We start from the raw sequence: 15,982 nt of genomic DNA, 5'->3' as shown, positions 1-15,982 counted from the left end.
CAGAGTATTCACTATCTCACCTTGAAAATAAAATGTTAAAATATTATAGATAGCCGGGCATGGTGGCTCACACCAATAATCCCAGAATTTTAGGAGGCCAAGGTGTGCAGATCACTTGAGGCCAGGAGTTCAAGACCAGCATGGGCAACATAGCAAGACCCCATCTGTACTAAAAATACAAAAAATTAGCCGGGCATGTTGGCGCACGCCTGGAATCCCAGCTATGCAGGAAGCTGAGGCATGAGAATTGTTTGAACCTGTGAGGCAGAAGTTGCAGTGAGCTGAGATCATGCCACTGCACTCCAGCCTGGGTGGCAGAGTGAGACTCTGTCTCAAAAAAAAAAAAAAAAAATCAAAATACTACAGATACAAATATTGGAAAACAAGGCAGGGTGTGGTGTGGCTTATGCCTATAATCCCAGCACTTTCAGAGGCTGAGATGAGCAGATCACTTGAGGTCAGGAGTTTGGGACCAGCTTGGTACAACATGATGAAACCCTGTCTCTACTAAAAATACCAAAAAATTAGCCAGGCATGGTGGCACATGCCTATAATCCTAGCTACTCGGGAGTCTGAGGTGGGAGGATTGCTTGAACCCCAGAGATGGAGGTTGCAGTGAGCTGAGATCACACCACTGCATTTAAGCCTGGGCAACAGAGGGAGACTTCATCTCAAAAAAAAAAAAAAGAAAAAAAAGAAAGAAAAGATTGAGTACTTTCATTTATTTTGCTGGAGCAACCCTGAGATTTCTGACTCTCATATTTCTCATTCAGATTTGCTTTAAATTTAAAACAGTTTGACAGGTGAATTTCTCAGTATAAATGTAGGACAATAGAGAAGATGTATGAAGACTTAAAATGAACTTTAGTAAACAAGTGATGTGTATGGTGGAATCATAGACAACCTTTTATTCTCCTTGATCTCCAGTCTCATGATTAGGAATATACTTGGCATATAAATTCACAAGCTTAGTGATGTTATTAAATATTAACCTCATTGACAGGAATTAATTTCTGAGTTTGAAATGAATATTATGTGATATGTTATTACTCATTCAAAAAACATTTACTGCACACCTGTTCTAAGGCAGACACAATGGCAGGGTAAAATAGACATACTAGTGGCCCGCAGTGGAACTTACAGTCCAGTGAGGAAGAAAGACATTAAACAAATAGACCTATAAATTCATATGTAATTATACATTTAGATTTGTAGGCCATGTTTAGGATTTTATTCATGTTTAAGATTTAGGATTTATTATGACAGGTAAATTTAACATAGTAAATGTAGGAAAATAAAGATGGTGTTTACTTTAGTAAACAGACACACCACTTGTTTACTAATGTTCATTTTAAGTCTTATGAAAAAATTTTTATTTAAGATAGAAAGTTTTTTGGAATTTAATTATAACGTTTTTATTTCCTTTTGAATTTTCAAGGCAAATACCTTTATTATCTTGCCTCCTTTTCTATTTATGAAACTTTAAAATATCCAGCATATGCCAAAATTCTATAGTACTGGTTACACTAAAATAAGTTTACTTCTGAGTTGAGAGCTAGATTAAAATGTAGAGACTCAAATGATCTGCTGTGGGAGTAAAAATTATTATAGAGGGCTAAAGACAGCTTAAATAAGGCCGGGCACGATGGCTCACGCCTGTAATCCCGGCACTTTGAGAGGCCAAGACGGGCAGATCACGAGGTCAGCCTTGACCAACTTGGTGAAACCCCATCTCTTATTTTAAAAAAATAAATTAAATTAAATTAAAATATATATATATATATATATATTCAGTAGGGTTCCATTTGAGTATTTGGGACAGACTGTTGATTTTGAGCTTTTCTCTGCATGGTCACTTAACTTTAAAATGTGCCAAGATATATTTGAACTCATCAGAATTTTTAGTTTCCAAAAAATCAAAAGTAGTAATACATATTTTTTAAGTAGTGGGGTTGGGATGTAAAATAAATTGCTTTTTGTACTATTAAAGTAGCAAGTAACATAAAAATGATTCTGTGTAAGTTGCAGTTCTCAACACCTTAGGGACTGTTGGGTTTACCTTATCTTTAGTATTGTTATTAGATAACAAAAATAGTAGAATACCGTATGTCATCCTGATATTGTAAGTCTCTAGTGCACCAGCATCTCAGATGCATTTATCTGCTGCAAGTGGAGTCATATTATGACTTTTGTCAAATCGATTTTAAAATGTGATACATGTAATTTTAGTAACGAAACATTGAGTACACTTCTATTCTTATTCCTTTCAGGCCGGGGAGGGTGCATTGCCTCATGAATTCTTGGAAGGTGTGGAGGGAGTTGCAGGTGGTTTTATATATACTATTCAGGGTAAGTTGGCTGGTTGAAACATAAAAAGTACACTGAATCTCATACACTTAATCCTTGTACTTGATGTAAAAGGAGTCTTTTTTTTTTTTGTCATTTAAGAAACTTTATTCAGATAAAATTCACCCTTTTAAAGTGGTTAATTGAGTGGTTTCAGTGTATTCATAGAGTTCTACAACCTGCTCCATCTCCCAAAAGGAAACCCCACAACCCATTAGCAGTTAACTTATTCTTCCCTCCCTCACCTCCAACCCTAACAACTACTGATATACTTTCTCTGTTGATTTGCCTATTTTGAACATTTCACATAAATGGAAATGTACAGTATGTGCTCTGTGTGTCTAGTTTCTTTGATGTAACATGTTTTCTAGATCCAAGCATTGTGTATGTGTCATTCTTTTTTATGATGATATAATATTCCATATCATAGATAATACACTATTTCATTCATTAATTGATGGACATTTAGATTGCTTCTGCTTTTTTTAATATGAATAATTCTGTAGTAAACATGTAGGTGCAAGTTTTTGTGTGGTCATATGTTTCCATTTCTCTTAAATAGGAGTAGAAGTTCTGGGTCATATAGTTCTGTATTTAATCATTTGAGGCACTGCCAGATTGTTTTCTACAGCAGCAGCCCATTTTACATTTCCATAGTCAGTATATGAGGATTCTAGTTTCTCCAAATCCTTATCAACACTTACTATTGTCTGTTTTTTAACATATACCAATCCTAGTGGGTTTAATTGTTACTTCATTATGATTTTTATTTGTATTTCCATAATAACTAATGATGAGCATTTTTTCCATGTGCTTATTGGCCATTCGTATATCTTCCTTTTTTTGTTTTGTTTTTCTTTTTTTGAGACAGGACCTCACTCTGTTGCCCAGGCTAGAGTGCAGTGGCGTGATCACAGCTCACTGCAGCCTTGACCTCCCTGGGCTCAATGATTTTCCTATCTTAGCCTCCTGAATAGCTAGGACTACAGGTGCATACAACCATGCACAGCTAATTTTTAAATATTTTGTAGAGACCGAGTTCCGTCATACTGCTCAAGCTACACATTGTTAAAAGGGTGAATTATGGCCGGGCACGGTGGCTCACGCCTGTAATCCCAGCACTTTGGGAGGCCAAGGCGGGTGGATCACGAGGTCAAGAGATCGAGACCATCCTGATCAACATGGTGAAACCCCATCTCTACTAAAAATACAAAAAATTAGCTGGGCATGGTGGCGCGTGCCTGTAATCCCAGCTACTTAGGAGGCTGAGGCAGGAGAATTGCCTGAACCCAGGAGGCGGAGGTTGCGGTGAGCTGAGATCGCGCCATTGCACTCCAGCCTGGGTAACAAGAGCAAAACTCCGTCTCAAAAAAAAAAAAAGAAAAAGAAAAAAAAAAGGGTGAATTATTAGGGAGGGAGGGAGTGAGGGGTGGAGGAAGGGAAGGAATAAGAGAGGGGATAGAGATAGAGTCATTTGTATGTCTTTAGAGAAATATCTGTTCAGATCCTTTGCCCATTTATAAAATTAGAGTATTTTGTTATTGTTGAATTATAAGCGCTCTTTATGTATTCTGGATACAAGTCCCTTATCAGGTACATGCTTTGCAAATGGTGCCCTTTAACACACACGTTGTAAATTTTGCAGTCCAATTTTGTCATGTGTTTTTGCTGTCATATATAAGGAACCATTGTCTAATGTGAGGTTACAAAGATCTGTGCCTTTGTTTTACAGTTCCAAGAGTTTTATAGTTTTAGCACTTAAATGTAGGTCTTGGATCCACGTTCATTTTCATATATGGCATGAAATGGAGGTTTAGCTTCATTTTTTTTGCATGTAGATATCCAGTTGTCCTAGCACCCATTTGTTGAAAATCAGTGACTGTAAATATAAGGATTTATTTCTGGACTCTCTATTCCATTGCTCTATATGTCTGTGTACTACAGTGTCCTGATTATATAGCTTTTTAGTAAGATTTGAAATTGGGAAATGTGAATCCTCCAGCCTTGTTCTTTTTCAAGTTTGATTGGCTATTCTGGGTCTCTTGTACTTCCATGTGAATTTTATGATCAGCTTGTCAATTTGCACAAAAAAGAAAAAACCTAGCTGGACTGTTTTAAGGATTTGCATTCATGTATATATATATATATATATGTGTGTGTGTGTGTGTGTGTGTGTGTGTGTGTGTGTTATATTTTAATTTACTAGGTTTTGGGGGAGCAAGTGGTGTTTGATTTCATGAATAAATTATTTTTATTTTTTTTTAGTTTTTTTTAGTTTTTTTTTCCGAGACGGAGTCTTGCTCTGTCACCCAGGCTGAAATGCAGTGGTGCGATCTTGGCTCACTGCAACTTTTGCCTACCAGGTTCAAGAGATTCTCCTGCCTCAGGCTCTTGAGTAGCTGGGATTACAGATGTGCACCACCATGCTGGGCTAATTTTTGTATTTTTAGTAGAGACAGGGTTTCACCATGTTAGCCAGGCTGGTCTTGAACTTCTGACCTTGTGATCTATCTGCCTCAGCCTCCCAAAGTTCTGGGATTACAGGCATGAACCACCTCATCCAGTGAATAAGTTCTTTCGTGGTGATTTCTGAGATTTTGGTGTACCCATCACCCTACTGTAACCAACGTGTAGTCTTATCCCTACCCGCCTCCCACCCTTTCCCCACCAAGTCCCCAATATCCATTGTATGATTCTAACGCCTTTGAATTGCAAATTCTCCTGTTATAAACATGCATGTGCAAGTATCTTTTTTGTATAATGACTTACTTTCCTTTGGTAGATACCCAGTAATGGGATTGCTGGATCAAATGGTAGATCTACATTTAGTTATTTAAGGAATCTCCACACTGTTTTCCATAGTGGTTGTACTAGTTTACGTTCCCATCAGAGATTGCATTCTATCTGTAGATCAACCTGGGAAGCATTGCCATGTTAACAGTATTAAGTCACTGAACATCCATGTCTTATCAAATTTCCTTCAATCACGTTTGATTTTCAGTATAAAAGTCTTGAACTTATTTTGTTAAATTTATTCTTTTTTTTTTTTTTTTTTTTTTTTGAGACAGAGTCTCACACTGTCCCCCAGGCTGTAGTGCAGTGGTGCTATCTTGGCTCACTGCAATCTCCACCTCCTGGGTTCAAGCAATTCTCCTGCCTCAGCCTCCCGAGTAGCTGGGATTACAGTCATGTGCCACTACACGCAGCTCATTTCTTTTTATTTTTAGTAGAGACAGGGTTTCACCATGTTGGTCAGGACGGTCTCGATCTCTTGAAATTTATTCTTAAATGTTTGTCATCTTTTTGATGCTATTGTAAGTGGAATTGTTTTTCTAATTTTATTTCAAGCTTCTTGATTGTAAGTTCTAGAAATACAGTTGGTTTTGTGTATTGATCTGTGTGCTGCAATATTGCTGAACTGGTCCATGTATTATTTAATCATTGTATAGTTACCTTATGATTTTCTATATGCAAGGTCATTTCACCTATAAGAAGAAATAGTTTTGCTTCTTCCTTTTCAATCTGGATGCCTTTTATTTTTCTTATCTGATTGTCCTGGTTAAAACATATATGTTGAACAGAAGCGGTAAAAGCAGACGTCTTTTGTGTTCCTGACATAGTAATTTATACTCATATTTTTCAGATACATGCAGTTGAAACAAAATGTGTTGCTAGTCTATAAGGCTTATATTTCATTTCTGTGCTCCTGTTGTTACCAGCCATTTTCCTGTTACTACAATTTTATAACACTTTCCTTCAAGTGTTAAATTATTACACATGCCCCTTGACTTATGATGTTACATCCTGATGAACCCATCTTAAGTTAAAAATGTGTGTTGAAAATGCATTTTTTTAAATTGCATTTTAGGTTTTGGGGTACATGTGAAGAACATGCAAGATTGTTGCATAGGTACACACGTGGCAGTGTGATTTGCTGCCTTCCTCCCCTTCACCTATATCTGGCATTTCTCCCCATGCTCTCTCCCCAACTCCCCACCCCCCACTGTCCCTCCCCTATTTCCCCCCAACAGACCCCAGTGTGTAGTGCTCCCCTCCCTGTGTCCATGTGTTCTCATTGTTCAACACCCGCCTATGAGTGAGAACATGTGGTGTTTGATTTTGTGTTCTTGTGTCAGTTTGCTGAGAATGATGGTTTCCAGGTTCATCCATGTCCGTACAAAGGACACAAACTCATCGTTTTTGATGGCTGCATAATATTCCATGGTGTATATGTGCCACATTGAAAATGCATTTCATACACTTAGCCCACCGAATGTTATAGCTTAGCCTCACCTACCTTAAACTTGCTCAGAACACTAGCCTACAGTTGGGCAAAATCATCTAACAAAAAGCCTATTCCATAATAAGGGTTGAACATCTCTCATTAAATTAAATAGAATTAAAGACTGTAGTCACATGAGAGAATGGTTGCATGTGTACTCAAAGCATGGTTTTGGTGAACACATATTGTTTTTACATTATCAAAGTCAAAAAAGTATAAGTCTAAATAGGAGGTCATCTAGCCCTGTGTTTCTTTTTTTTTTTTTTTTTTACAATTAAAACCAGGGTAAACCCATATTTATTTACTAGCACTGTTAAAACATTACACAAAACACATTCAAGTGGCAAGTAATTATAATGCAAGTCCTTGCATGGCAATCCAAATTTATTGAACTACTGATGCTAAGTTATACAAAATTGCACCACTTTAATTAAGGCTTTTAGTTTACATTTGGCCACCGCAAAGTAGTTGTAACATTAGGTTGGTCAATTTAAATACTGTGGCTCCCTGTTGGATAGACACACAATCTTTACATCCAAACGTTAATGCATACAAAGCAACAAGGCATTGTTAAATAAAACAGCAATAGTTACTGCAAATTAGGCCTTGTGACCAATTACATATGATTAAAATTACTTCCCACATTCACATCCACAGTACTTGTCCACCATTTAACATCTCAACCAAAACGTTACACATGTGAAACAATCACTAACAGGCAAAAATACTAAACTTGTACATTTGGTATTGCAAATACACTTATGCATGAGCAAGCAAGGGATTCACAGTGAGACTCTACAGCTGCAGAAGCCTGAAAATGATTTACAAAAATTGTTAAATCATTAAAAAATTGTTTGAAAATATACACTTCTTGTTGTAGACCCCCACTGTACACACGACTATAAACATTGTTCCCTATGTAAACAAAAAAGGAAACATATAATAAGAGATTTGAAAAGTCTGGACATTTCCTTCCCAACAGATATTAAAAGCAACGTCTTTAATCTAAGACATTATACTGAAAGGACTATCATATTTTAAAGACAAGATCACTGTCTCCACAGGTTTTTTAAAAATTAAAAAAACTATATAGCTGTGTTAATCAAAGCGTTTATTTTGTACAATAATAATGACCTTGAATTTCTTAAAAAAAATTACAATAAGCTACAAGTATCAAAGAAGCGAAGATATCTGGAGTAGTCTATATAGGAGCTCTTTGGACTTTCTTTTATTATGCTAAAGTAGTGGTGCTTTTAGGATTTACATTATTGTACTCTCCAATACAAAGTATGGGGCATGTTAAAGTATACAGTACACCATTTTCATACATGTACAACTGGTGGATGAAGAACGTCTCTTAGCAGTAATACTGGATGTAGCCTCTGGTTTTACCAGCTATATACTCTAGGACTATTATATAAGTAAAAATCTCTCTTGTGATACTAGAAAGTGATTAGAATGTGCAAACTGATATAGTAGCTTTCATCCGCCTCTTAAAGGGTACCACCACAGCAAAGTCCATTTAAGATGTTGGTAGGTTTAACAAAGTTGGAATGCTGGCACTGTTGAATCGGGCAACAGTTCTTCAGACCTGGCTCAGAGCTACAATGCATTTAGTATATTAAGGCAGCTGACATGACAACTTTTTGCGAGCCTTCCCAGGCACTGGAGTGTTTCTGTTAATTTGCCCCACTAGGTCATAAAAGATCTCATTAACATTTATTTTTGATTTTGCAGAAGATTCTAAGAATGTATAGTTGTTCCACTGTCTTGCTAGATTTTGACCTTGTTCCTTCCCTACAACTCTTTCATCTTCCAAATCACACTTATTACCAAGAAGAATCACTGGAACATCATCAGTGTCTTTAACTCGAAGAATCTGTTCTCTCAGGTCTTGTAAATCGTTAAATGTGGACTGTGCCGTGATGGAATAAACTAATGCAAAGCCTTGCCCATTTTACATGTACCAATCCCTCATTGCTGTAAATTGTTCCGTTCCTGCAGTATCCAAGATTTCAAGCATACACTGTTGTGCATCTACTTCAACTTGCTTTCTGTAAGAATCTTCTATCGTAGGATCATATTTTTCAACAAAAATTCCTTGAACAAATTGTACAGTCAAAGCAGACTTTCCAACACCTCCTGAGCCAAGAACGACTAGCTTATACTCACGCATGATGCAAACTTGTCAAAACCTAGTACCTCTCACGCTGTCACCGGGTCCCTGCAGCCAGCGTCGCCCCGCGCTCCCTCCGGGTCGCTACTCTCAGTGCCGTGGCGGTCCTGCCACTGCCGCCGTCACCCAGCCCTGTGTTTCTTAAAGACTGGTCTTTGTTCTGTCTGTGATTTACCTGCATCAGGGTTGCAGCAGTGGCCATTAAAAATATCGATTCCTGGGAGCAGGGGAGAGGGAAAAAAAAAGATTCCTGGGCTCCACCCCAGACCTACTGAATCTTTAGGCTTAGGGCCCAGGAATCTGCATTTCAGCAAGCATTCCCAAGAATCACTGATTGAATCCAGCTCCATTTTCTACAGGTGAGACTGCTGTGGTCTAGAGACAGTAGAATTTGTCCAGTATCTCACAAGTCATGGCAGAGGCAGAAGTCAGATACAGGCCAACTCCCCACCTCATCCTTTCCATTTGCAGTGACAGAGTGCAGTGCTAAATTACATTTCATTTCCTTTGCCACCCTCAGCAGCTCACTTTCTTTATATTTTTCAGAATTTTTCTTTGAGACATTTTTAGAAAATCCTGACTTCTGCCACAGTGAAAGAATTGCCTTAAATCAGTAGGTTCCAGGGACAGTCCCTGCATGTACGTGACAAGTGACTCATTAACTTATGAAGTGGCAAATAAATTGTCTTTTAAGCACATTAATAATCATTTTTATTATGAAATATCATGGCTAAGCACAGTGGCTTTTGCCTATAATCCCAGAATGGGAGGCTGAAGCAAGAGGATCTCTTGAGCCCAGGAGTTTGAGACCAGCCTGGACAATATTGCAAGACCCCATCTCTACTAAAAACTTAAAAATTTGCCAGGTGTGGTGACAGGTGCCTGTAGTACCAGCCACTTGGGAAGCTGAGGTGGGAGGATCACTTGAACCCAGGAAGTTGAGGCTGCAGTGAGCTGTAATTGCACCACTGCATTCCAGCCTAGGTAATAGAACAAGACACTGTCTCCCCTCCGCCACCCCCACCAAGAAAAAAAAGGAAAAAAACAAAAAGAAGGTACCTCAATGTTTATATTTTTTCATATTTGCTTCTGATTTTTTTTTTTTTTTTTTTTTAAAGAAACAAAACATGCGTCCGGGCACGGTGGCTCACATCTATAATCACTTTGGGAGGCAGGTGGATCACTTGAGATCAGGAGTTCAAGACCAGCCTGATCAACATGGTGAAAACCCATCTCTACTAAAAATAAAAAACTAGCCGAATGCGGTGGCACATGCCTGTAATCCCAGCTACTTGGGAGGCTGAGGCAGAAGAATTGCTTCAACCCAGAAGGCAGGAGTTACAGTGAGCCAAGATCGTGCCATTGCACTCCAGCTGGGGCAACAAGAGTGAAACTCTGTCTCAAAAAAAAAGAAAGAAAGAAAACATGACTCGGCATGGTGGCTCATACCTTTAATCCCAGCACTTTGGGAGGCTGAGGTGGGTGGGTCATCTGAGGTTAGGAGTTCAAGACCAGCCTGGCCAACATGGCAAAACCCCACCTCTACTAAAAATACAAACTATTAGGCGTGGTGGCTGGTGCCTGTAATCCCAGCTACTCACGAGGGAGGCTGAGAGGAGAATCCCTAATCCCTGGAGGTGGAGATTACAGTGAGCCGAGATCATGCCACTGTACTCCAGTCTGGGTAACAGACTGAGACTCTGTCTCAAAAAAAAACCAAAAAACATATATGCCAGGTGTGGTGATTCATGCCTGTAATCCCAGCACTTTGGGAGGCGGAAGCAGGTGGATCACTTAAGGTCAGGAGTTTGAGACCAGCTGGCCAACATAGTGAAACCTCGTCTCTACTAAAAATACAGAAATTATCCAGGTGTGGTGGCACATGCTTTTAATCCCAGCTATCGGGAGGCTGAGGCAGGAGAATCACTTGCCGGGAGGTGGAGGTTGCAGTGAGCCGAGATCACACCACTGCATTCCAGCCTGGACAACAGAGTGAGACTCTGTCTCAAAAATATATATATTGTAGGTCTGATTGAAACCTTCCCCTTGTGGTTCTCCGCAGACACATTCCTCTTCCTTCTCCTCAAAGGTGCCACTTTCCTAAAATTCATGTGTACCCTTCCCATTCTTATTTTTCTACTTTCAACATATTTACATCTCTTTATTTGAGACAGTCTTGCTGTGTTGCCCAGTCTGGAATACAGTGGTGTAATCATAGCTCACTACAGCCTTGAACTCCTGGGCTCCAGGGATCCTCCTGCCTTGGCCTCTTGAGAAGCTGGGACCCGAGGCGTGCACCAGTATGCCTGGCTAATTTTTAAATTTTAGTTAGAGATGGGGTCTCCCTTTATTACCTAGAGTGATCTCAGACTCCTGGGCTTAAGCGATTCTCCTACCTCTACCTCCCAAAGGGCTGGGACATGATAAGCCACCACACCTGGACATGTCTTTAAATAACATAGTTTTGAATATTTTATAACTGATACCTATGGTATCATATTGGATATATCACTTGGCAGTTTTCACTCAACTTTATTTTTCCATGCCAATCCTTTTAACATGCAAGATCAGGTTAATTTTTTTAACTGCTATATTTCATTATGTGAATATACCACAACTTGGCTATTTTTCTTTTTTCTCTCAGTGGACATTTAGGTTGGTCCCATTTTTCTTCCACAATTACAAACAATGCTATAATTAATATCCTCATGACCATGTAAAATAACATTAGTAGGTATATATTTACAAGTGGCATCAACTGAGCCATAAGGTTTACACATTTTCAGCCTAAATATTGCCAAATTGCTCTCCAAAGTGGGAGCCTCCACCTAATTCTCCTACTGGCAGTGTATGAGAGTTCCTATTTCCCTACCTAAAGCTCCAAACAACTGTTTGTATTCTGTTAGGTTGCCTTGGGAAAAGAACTTTAGTGTATGTCATAAGTTCTCAGTGGTTAAGTATACAATAGCATTTTGCTCCAACTGTCAACTTTTCCTTTTTAGAAGGTGATACTCTCTTACACAACCTTCATTCTCGGCCTCAAAGACTTGTTGATCACACAAGGAATCTCCATGAGGAGGACGCATTACTGAAGGAGGAAAGCAGCATCTATGATGATATTGTTTTTGTGGATGTTACCGACACTTACCGTAATGTTCCTGCAAAATTATTGAACTTCTATAGATGGTAGGTTGTAAAAATGTTGGGTAGCTAGAAGTTGTTTTATTGTTAGTTTCTTTTTTGGTAGGGGGGTGTTAGGCTGGTCTTGAACTCTTGGGTGCAAGCAAACCTGCCTTAGCCTCCTGAGTAGCTGAGATTACAGACACATGCCACCGTGCCTGTCTTACCGTTCTTTTGCTATAGAGACAATTTATCAACTTCAAACTACTGAGATTTCAACAAACAAAAACCTAAGGCCACTGAGCACCTGGGATATGTATCCTGGCTCCTTGTGAAATCTGCACTTCTAAGATGCTGCCACTTTATTTTGATAAAGATCCATAATGTGATATTAACCTATCAAAAACATGGCAAAAGTTACCTGATCAAATGGTGGCTTATGCCTGCTGGCAGCACTTTGGAAAGCCAAGGCAGGCAGATACACTTGAGGTCAGGAGTCCGAGACCAGCCTGGCCAACATGGTAAAACCCCGTTTCTACTAAAAATACAAAAATTAGCTGGGTGTGGTGGCACATGCCTGTAATCCCAGCTGCTCAGGAGGCTGAGGCAGGAGTATCGCTTGAACTCGGAAGGCAGAGGTTGCAGTAAGCCAAGATCAGACCACTGCACCCCAGCCTGGGCAGCAAAGTGAGACTCTTGTCTCCAAAAAAAAAAAAAAAAAGCAGGCTGGGTGTGGCAGCTCACACATATCATCCCAAAGTGTGGGTGGACCACCTGAGGTCGGGAGTTCGAGACCAGCCTGGCCAACATGGAGAAACCTCATCTCTCCTAAAAATACAAAATTAGCCGGATGTGGTGGCACTTGCCATTACTAATCCCAGCTACTCAGGAGACTGAGGCAGGAGAATTGCTTGAACCCAGGAGTCGGAGGTTGCGGTGAGCCAAGATTGTGCCATTGCATTCCAGCCTGGGCAACAAGAGCAAAACTCCATCTCAAAAAAAAAAAAAAAAGTTGATTCATTTTGAGTCATTTCCACTTGCCTCGGTTGTCTCAAGCCAGCATTAGATGAAAATCAGTGAGTTTGGGAATGGTCCATTTTTAATTGTATTTATACCCACCTACCCAAATTCCCCAGTTATAGTCACAATCAGGTTACTGATAGGAATTTTCTTCTACTGAATATCCACCTTATATTTCCAGTCTTACTCCATCCATTTAAAAACTACTTGCCCTGATTCTAAAACTCTTAAATAGCTGGCTTACTGAAATTCCACAGCTCCCAGAGTCTATCACATTTACAATTTCCCGGACCTTCCAGTGTTTCTTGAAACTTACTTGTAATTCCTACTTCTATAACAATAACAGTAACAAAATATAATAATAGTAACTTATTTTATATTTATATGATATTAACATGTATAGTTATTAGTATGATTAGTTTACTCTAGAATCTCAGAGTTTTCTGTTGAGTCTCCTAATACTGTCTATCCTGACCATGGAACTAAAACCTTGAAACTATCTCTGATTAAATCAGTTTCATTTTTATTTTATTTTTTCACTTTTATTTTTTAAAACCTTATCTTGTTCCTTGGTGAGGCCCAGGGTCTGTTTCTTTTCTTCTCTGTTGCCCTAGGCAGAGTGGGAAGTTACCAAGAACAGTACTTTACAGATACGGTTCCCTGGTCCTGAGGGCTAGATGGTCTAAATGGTGTATGGAAGGTAGTTTTTCTTAGCTGGGGCAAATTATTTATTTTTATTTTTTTAATAGAAATGAGATCTTGCTCTGTTGGCCAGTCTGGTCTTGAACTCCTGGGCTCAGTCTTCCTGCCTCAGCCTACCAAAGTGCTGGGATTATAGGCATGAGCCACCATACATGGCCAGCTGGGGCAAATTAATGTAATTTGGGATTCATCCTGTGGATAGAGGGAAGAGATAAATGAGGGTTGAAATCTGGGTTTTTAGACAGCTATAGTAAGAAAAAGAACCTCCTTTTAATTCGGGGCCATAAATGAGAGTTTGAGAGCAATTGGAGGTAGGGCAGAGGTGAGGAATGAGCATGGAGGTCCAGAGGGTGGGGTGTCAGGACTGTGAGGTTCTAGGACTCCCTTTAGAGCAAGATATCCAAACGTGGAAGGAAGTATCTTAGCTTCTCCCTTAGTCTCTGCTGCCACTATTCTGGCATGCCACCTTCTCTCCCTGGATCGCTGCAGTAACCCTCAACAGGACTCTGATTTGGGACCTGTGTCCCCATAGCTGGCATTACCCATCTCCCTCCACACTGAAAATGAGTTTCATTATTTTTTCCTCTTTATTCAGTTATCAGTGACCTAAATATTCTTTTTATCATGAAAATTTATTTCTAATTAGCAAATAAATATGTATGCCTTCTGCTGTTAATTAGAAATAAACTTTAGAAACATGGAATAATGCTATTTGGTGTGGACCCATTCTTTGACCTAATGAAATTCTAAATTTATTGAGATTTCTGACATGACTGCCTCCCTAGCAAAACTGCATTTTTAAACAGAGGTACAGGGATTGTGAATGTGAAATGAAGGAGTCAATTTTGTCTTTAGTCACGATTCTATATTTCATGTCTAGATAAATGAAGTCATTCTTCTTTGCCTTCCAGAAGGTCATTATAATGGTTTAATTGCTGGAAGTTGTTTCCAAGGGAAAATATGTTTCAATGTAATGTCAGGTTTTTTTAAAGCCATAAAATATCTTTAGTATAAATAGCATTGGATGCGTCTTGTACAATGGTGTGCTGTGTGAGATGCCCAGGTGTAACACCTAATTCATTATCCTGGGCCTTTGTTATTAAGAACACATGGGGCGGGGCCAGGTGCCATGGCTCATGCCTGTAATCCTAGCACTTTGGGAGGCTGAGGCAGGCAGATCACCTGAGAGTTCAAGACCAGCCTGGCCAACATGGTGAAACCCCGTCTCTATTAAAAATACAAAAAAATTAGCTGGTTGTGGTGGCAGGTGCCTGTAGTCCCAGCTACTCGGGAGGCTGAGGCAGGAGAATCATTTGAACCCAGGAGGCAGAGGTTGCAGGGAGCCAGTTGCACCACTGCACTCCAGCCTGGACAACAAAAGCGAAACTCCATCTCAAAAAAAAAAAACACATGGAGAAGCGTTCAGACATTTAATAGATTTGGCAGCAGGACTTGAATGATGCCTAAGAAGCATTTGTTGAACATATATTCCACTTAAGCCAGATATTTTCCTTCATGCTTTTCCTTTACCTGTTAAAATCAGCTTAGTACTTCTCTGTGTTACACCACTTAGTAAATACCAAGTGATGGCCTTAGTTGATAACAGCAAAATTTTGTTAGAGCAGATGTTATCAACATTTGATGAATAACAAATACAGATAATAACAGATAGTTTTGAATGAAAGCGTCAGTGATGCCACTGCTTTGGTGTTGCTTTGTTTGGCTGTACTGACTTTCATATCCCTTTTGTGTCAACAGGACTGTGGAAACAACCAGCTTCAATTTGTTGCTGAAGACAGATGACGACTGTTACATAGACCTCGAAGCTGTATTTAATAGGATTGCCCAAAAGAATCTGGATGGGCCTAATTTTTGGTGGGGAAAGTAAGTTAACCATTCTCAGCCCATTGGCATTCATGTACTTGATCAAATGTAATTAATTAAGGATAAGATTTTAGGTTAATTATTTTTTCAAAAATGTGGTTGAGATATACAATTTCTTACTAGACTCCTGGGTTAATGTATATTTCATTACTCTAGGTCAGTCATTCTGGCTCACATCTGTAATCCCAGAGTTTTGGGAAAGCTGAGGTGGGAGGATCCCTTGAGGCCTTGAGTTCAAAACTAGCCTGAGCAACATTGCAAGACCTTGTCCCTACAAAAAATAAAAAAGATGGCATGAGCCTGTAGCCCCTAGCTACTTGGGAGGCTGAGACAGGTGAACCATGATTGTGCAACTGCACTCCAGCCTGGGCAACAGAGGAAGACCCTGTCTTAAAAATAATAATAAATTTTTTGTTACTGTACAATGAGAGGAAAATATTTTTTAAATGAAA

At 39.3% G+C, this 15,982-nt stretch overlaps 1 protein-coding gene and 1 pseudogene across 1 annotated transcript in view; one reads left to right on the top strand and one right to left on the bottom strand.

Annotated features, from left to right (window-relative positions):
- B3GALNT2 (beta-1,3-N-acetylgalactosaminyltransferase 2) overlaps positions 1–15,982 on the top strand; it is a 61,658-nt gene that overhangs the window by 38,152 nt on the left and 7,524 nt on the right. The window contains exons 7-9 of the mRNA XM_021677354.2: positions 2,271–2,349; positions 11,807–11,990; positions 15,405–15,530. Of these exons, the coding sequence (XP_021533029.1) occupies positions 2,271–2,349; positions 11,807–11,990; positions 15,405–15,530 (389 nt within the window). The remainder of the gene's footprint in view (positions 1–2,270; positions 2,350–11,806; positions 11,991–15,404; positions 15,531–15,982) is intronic.
- Positions 6,995–9,492, bottom strand: LOC105722389 (ras-related protein Rap-1b-like; annotated as a pseudogene).

Source organism: Aotus nancymaae, unplaced genomic scaffold (genome assembly GCF_030222135.1).
Source record: "Aotus nancymaae isolate 86718 unplaced genomic scaffold, 86718_ANA_hifiasm-v0.15.2.pri h1tg000032l_0, whole genome shotgun sequence".
Taxonomy (NCBI): Eukaryota; Metazoa; Chordata; class Mammalia; order Primates; family Aotidae; genus Aotus; species Aotus nancymaae.
This window is presented reverse-complemented; position numbering and strand designations above follow the sequence as displayed.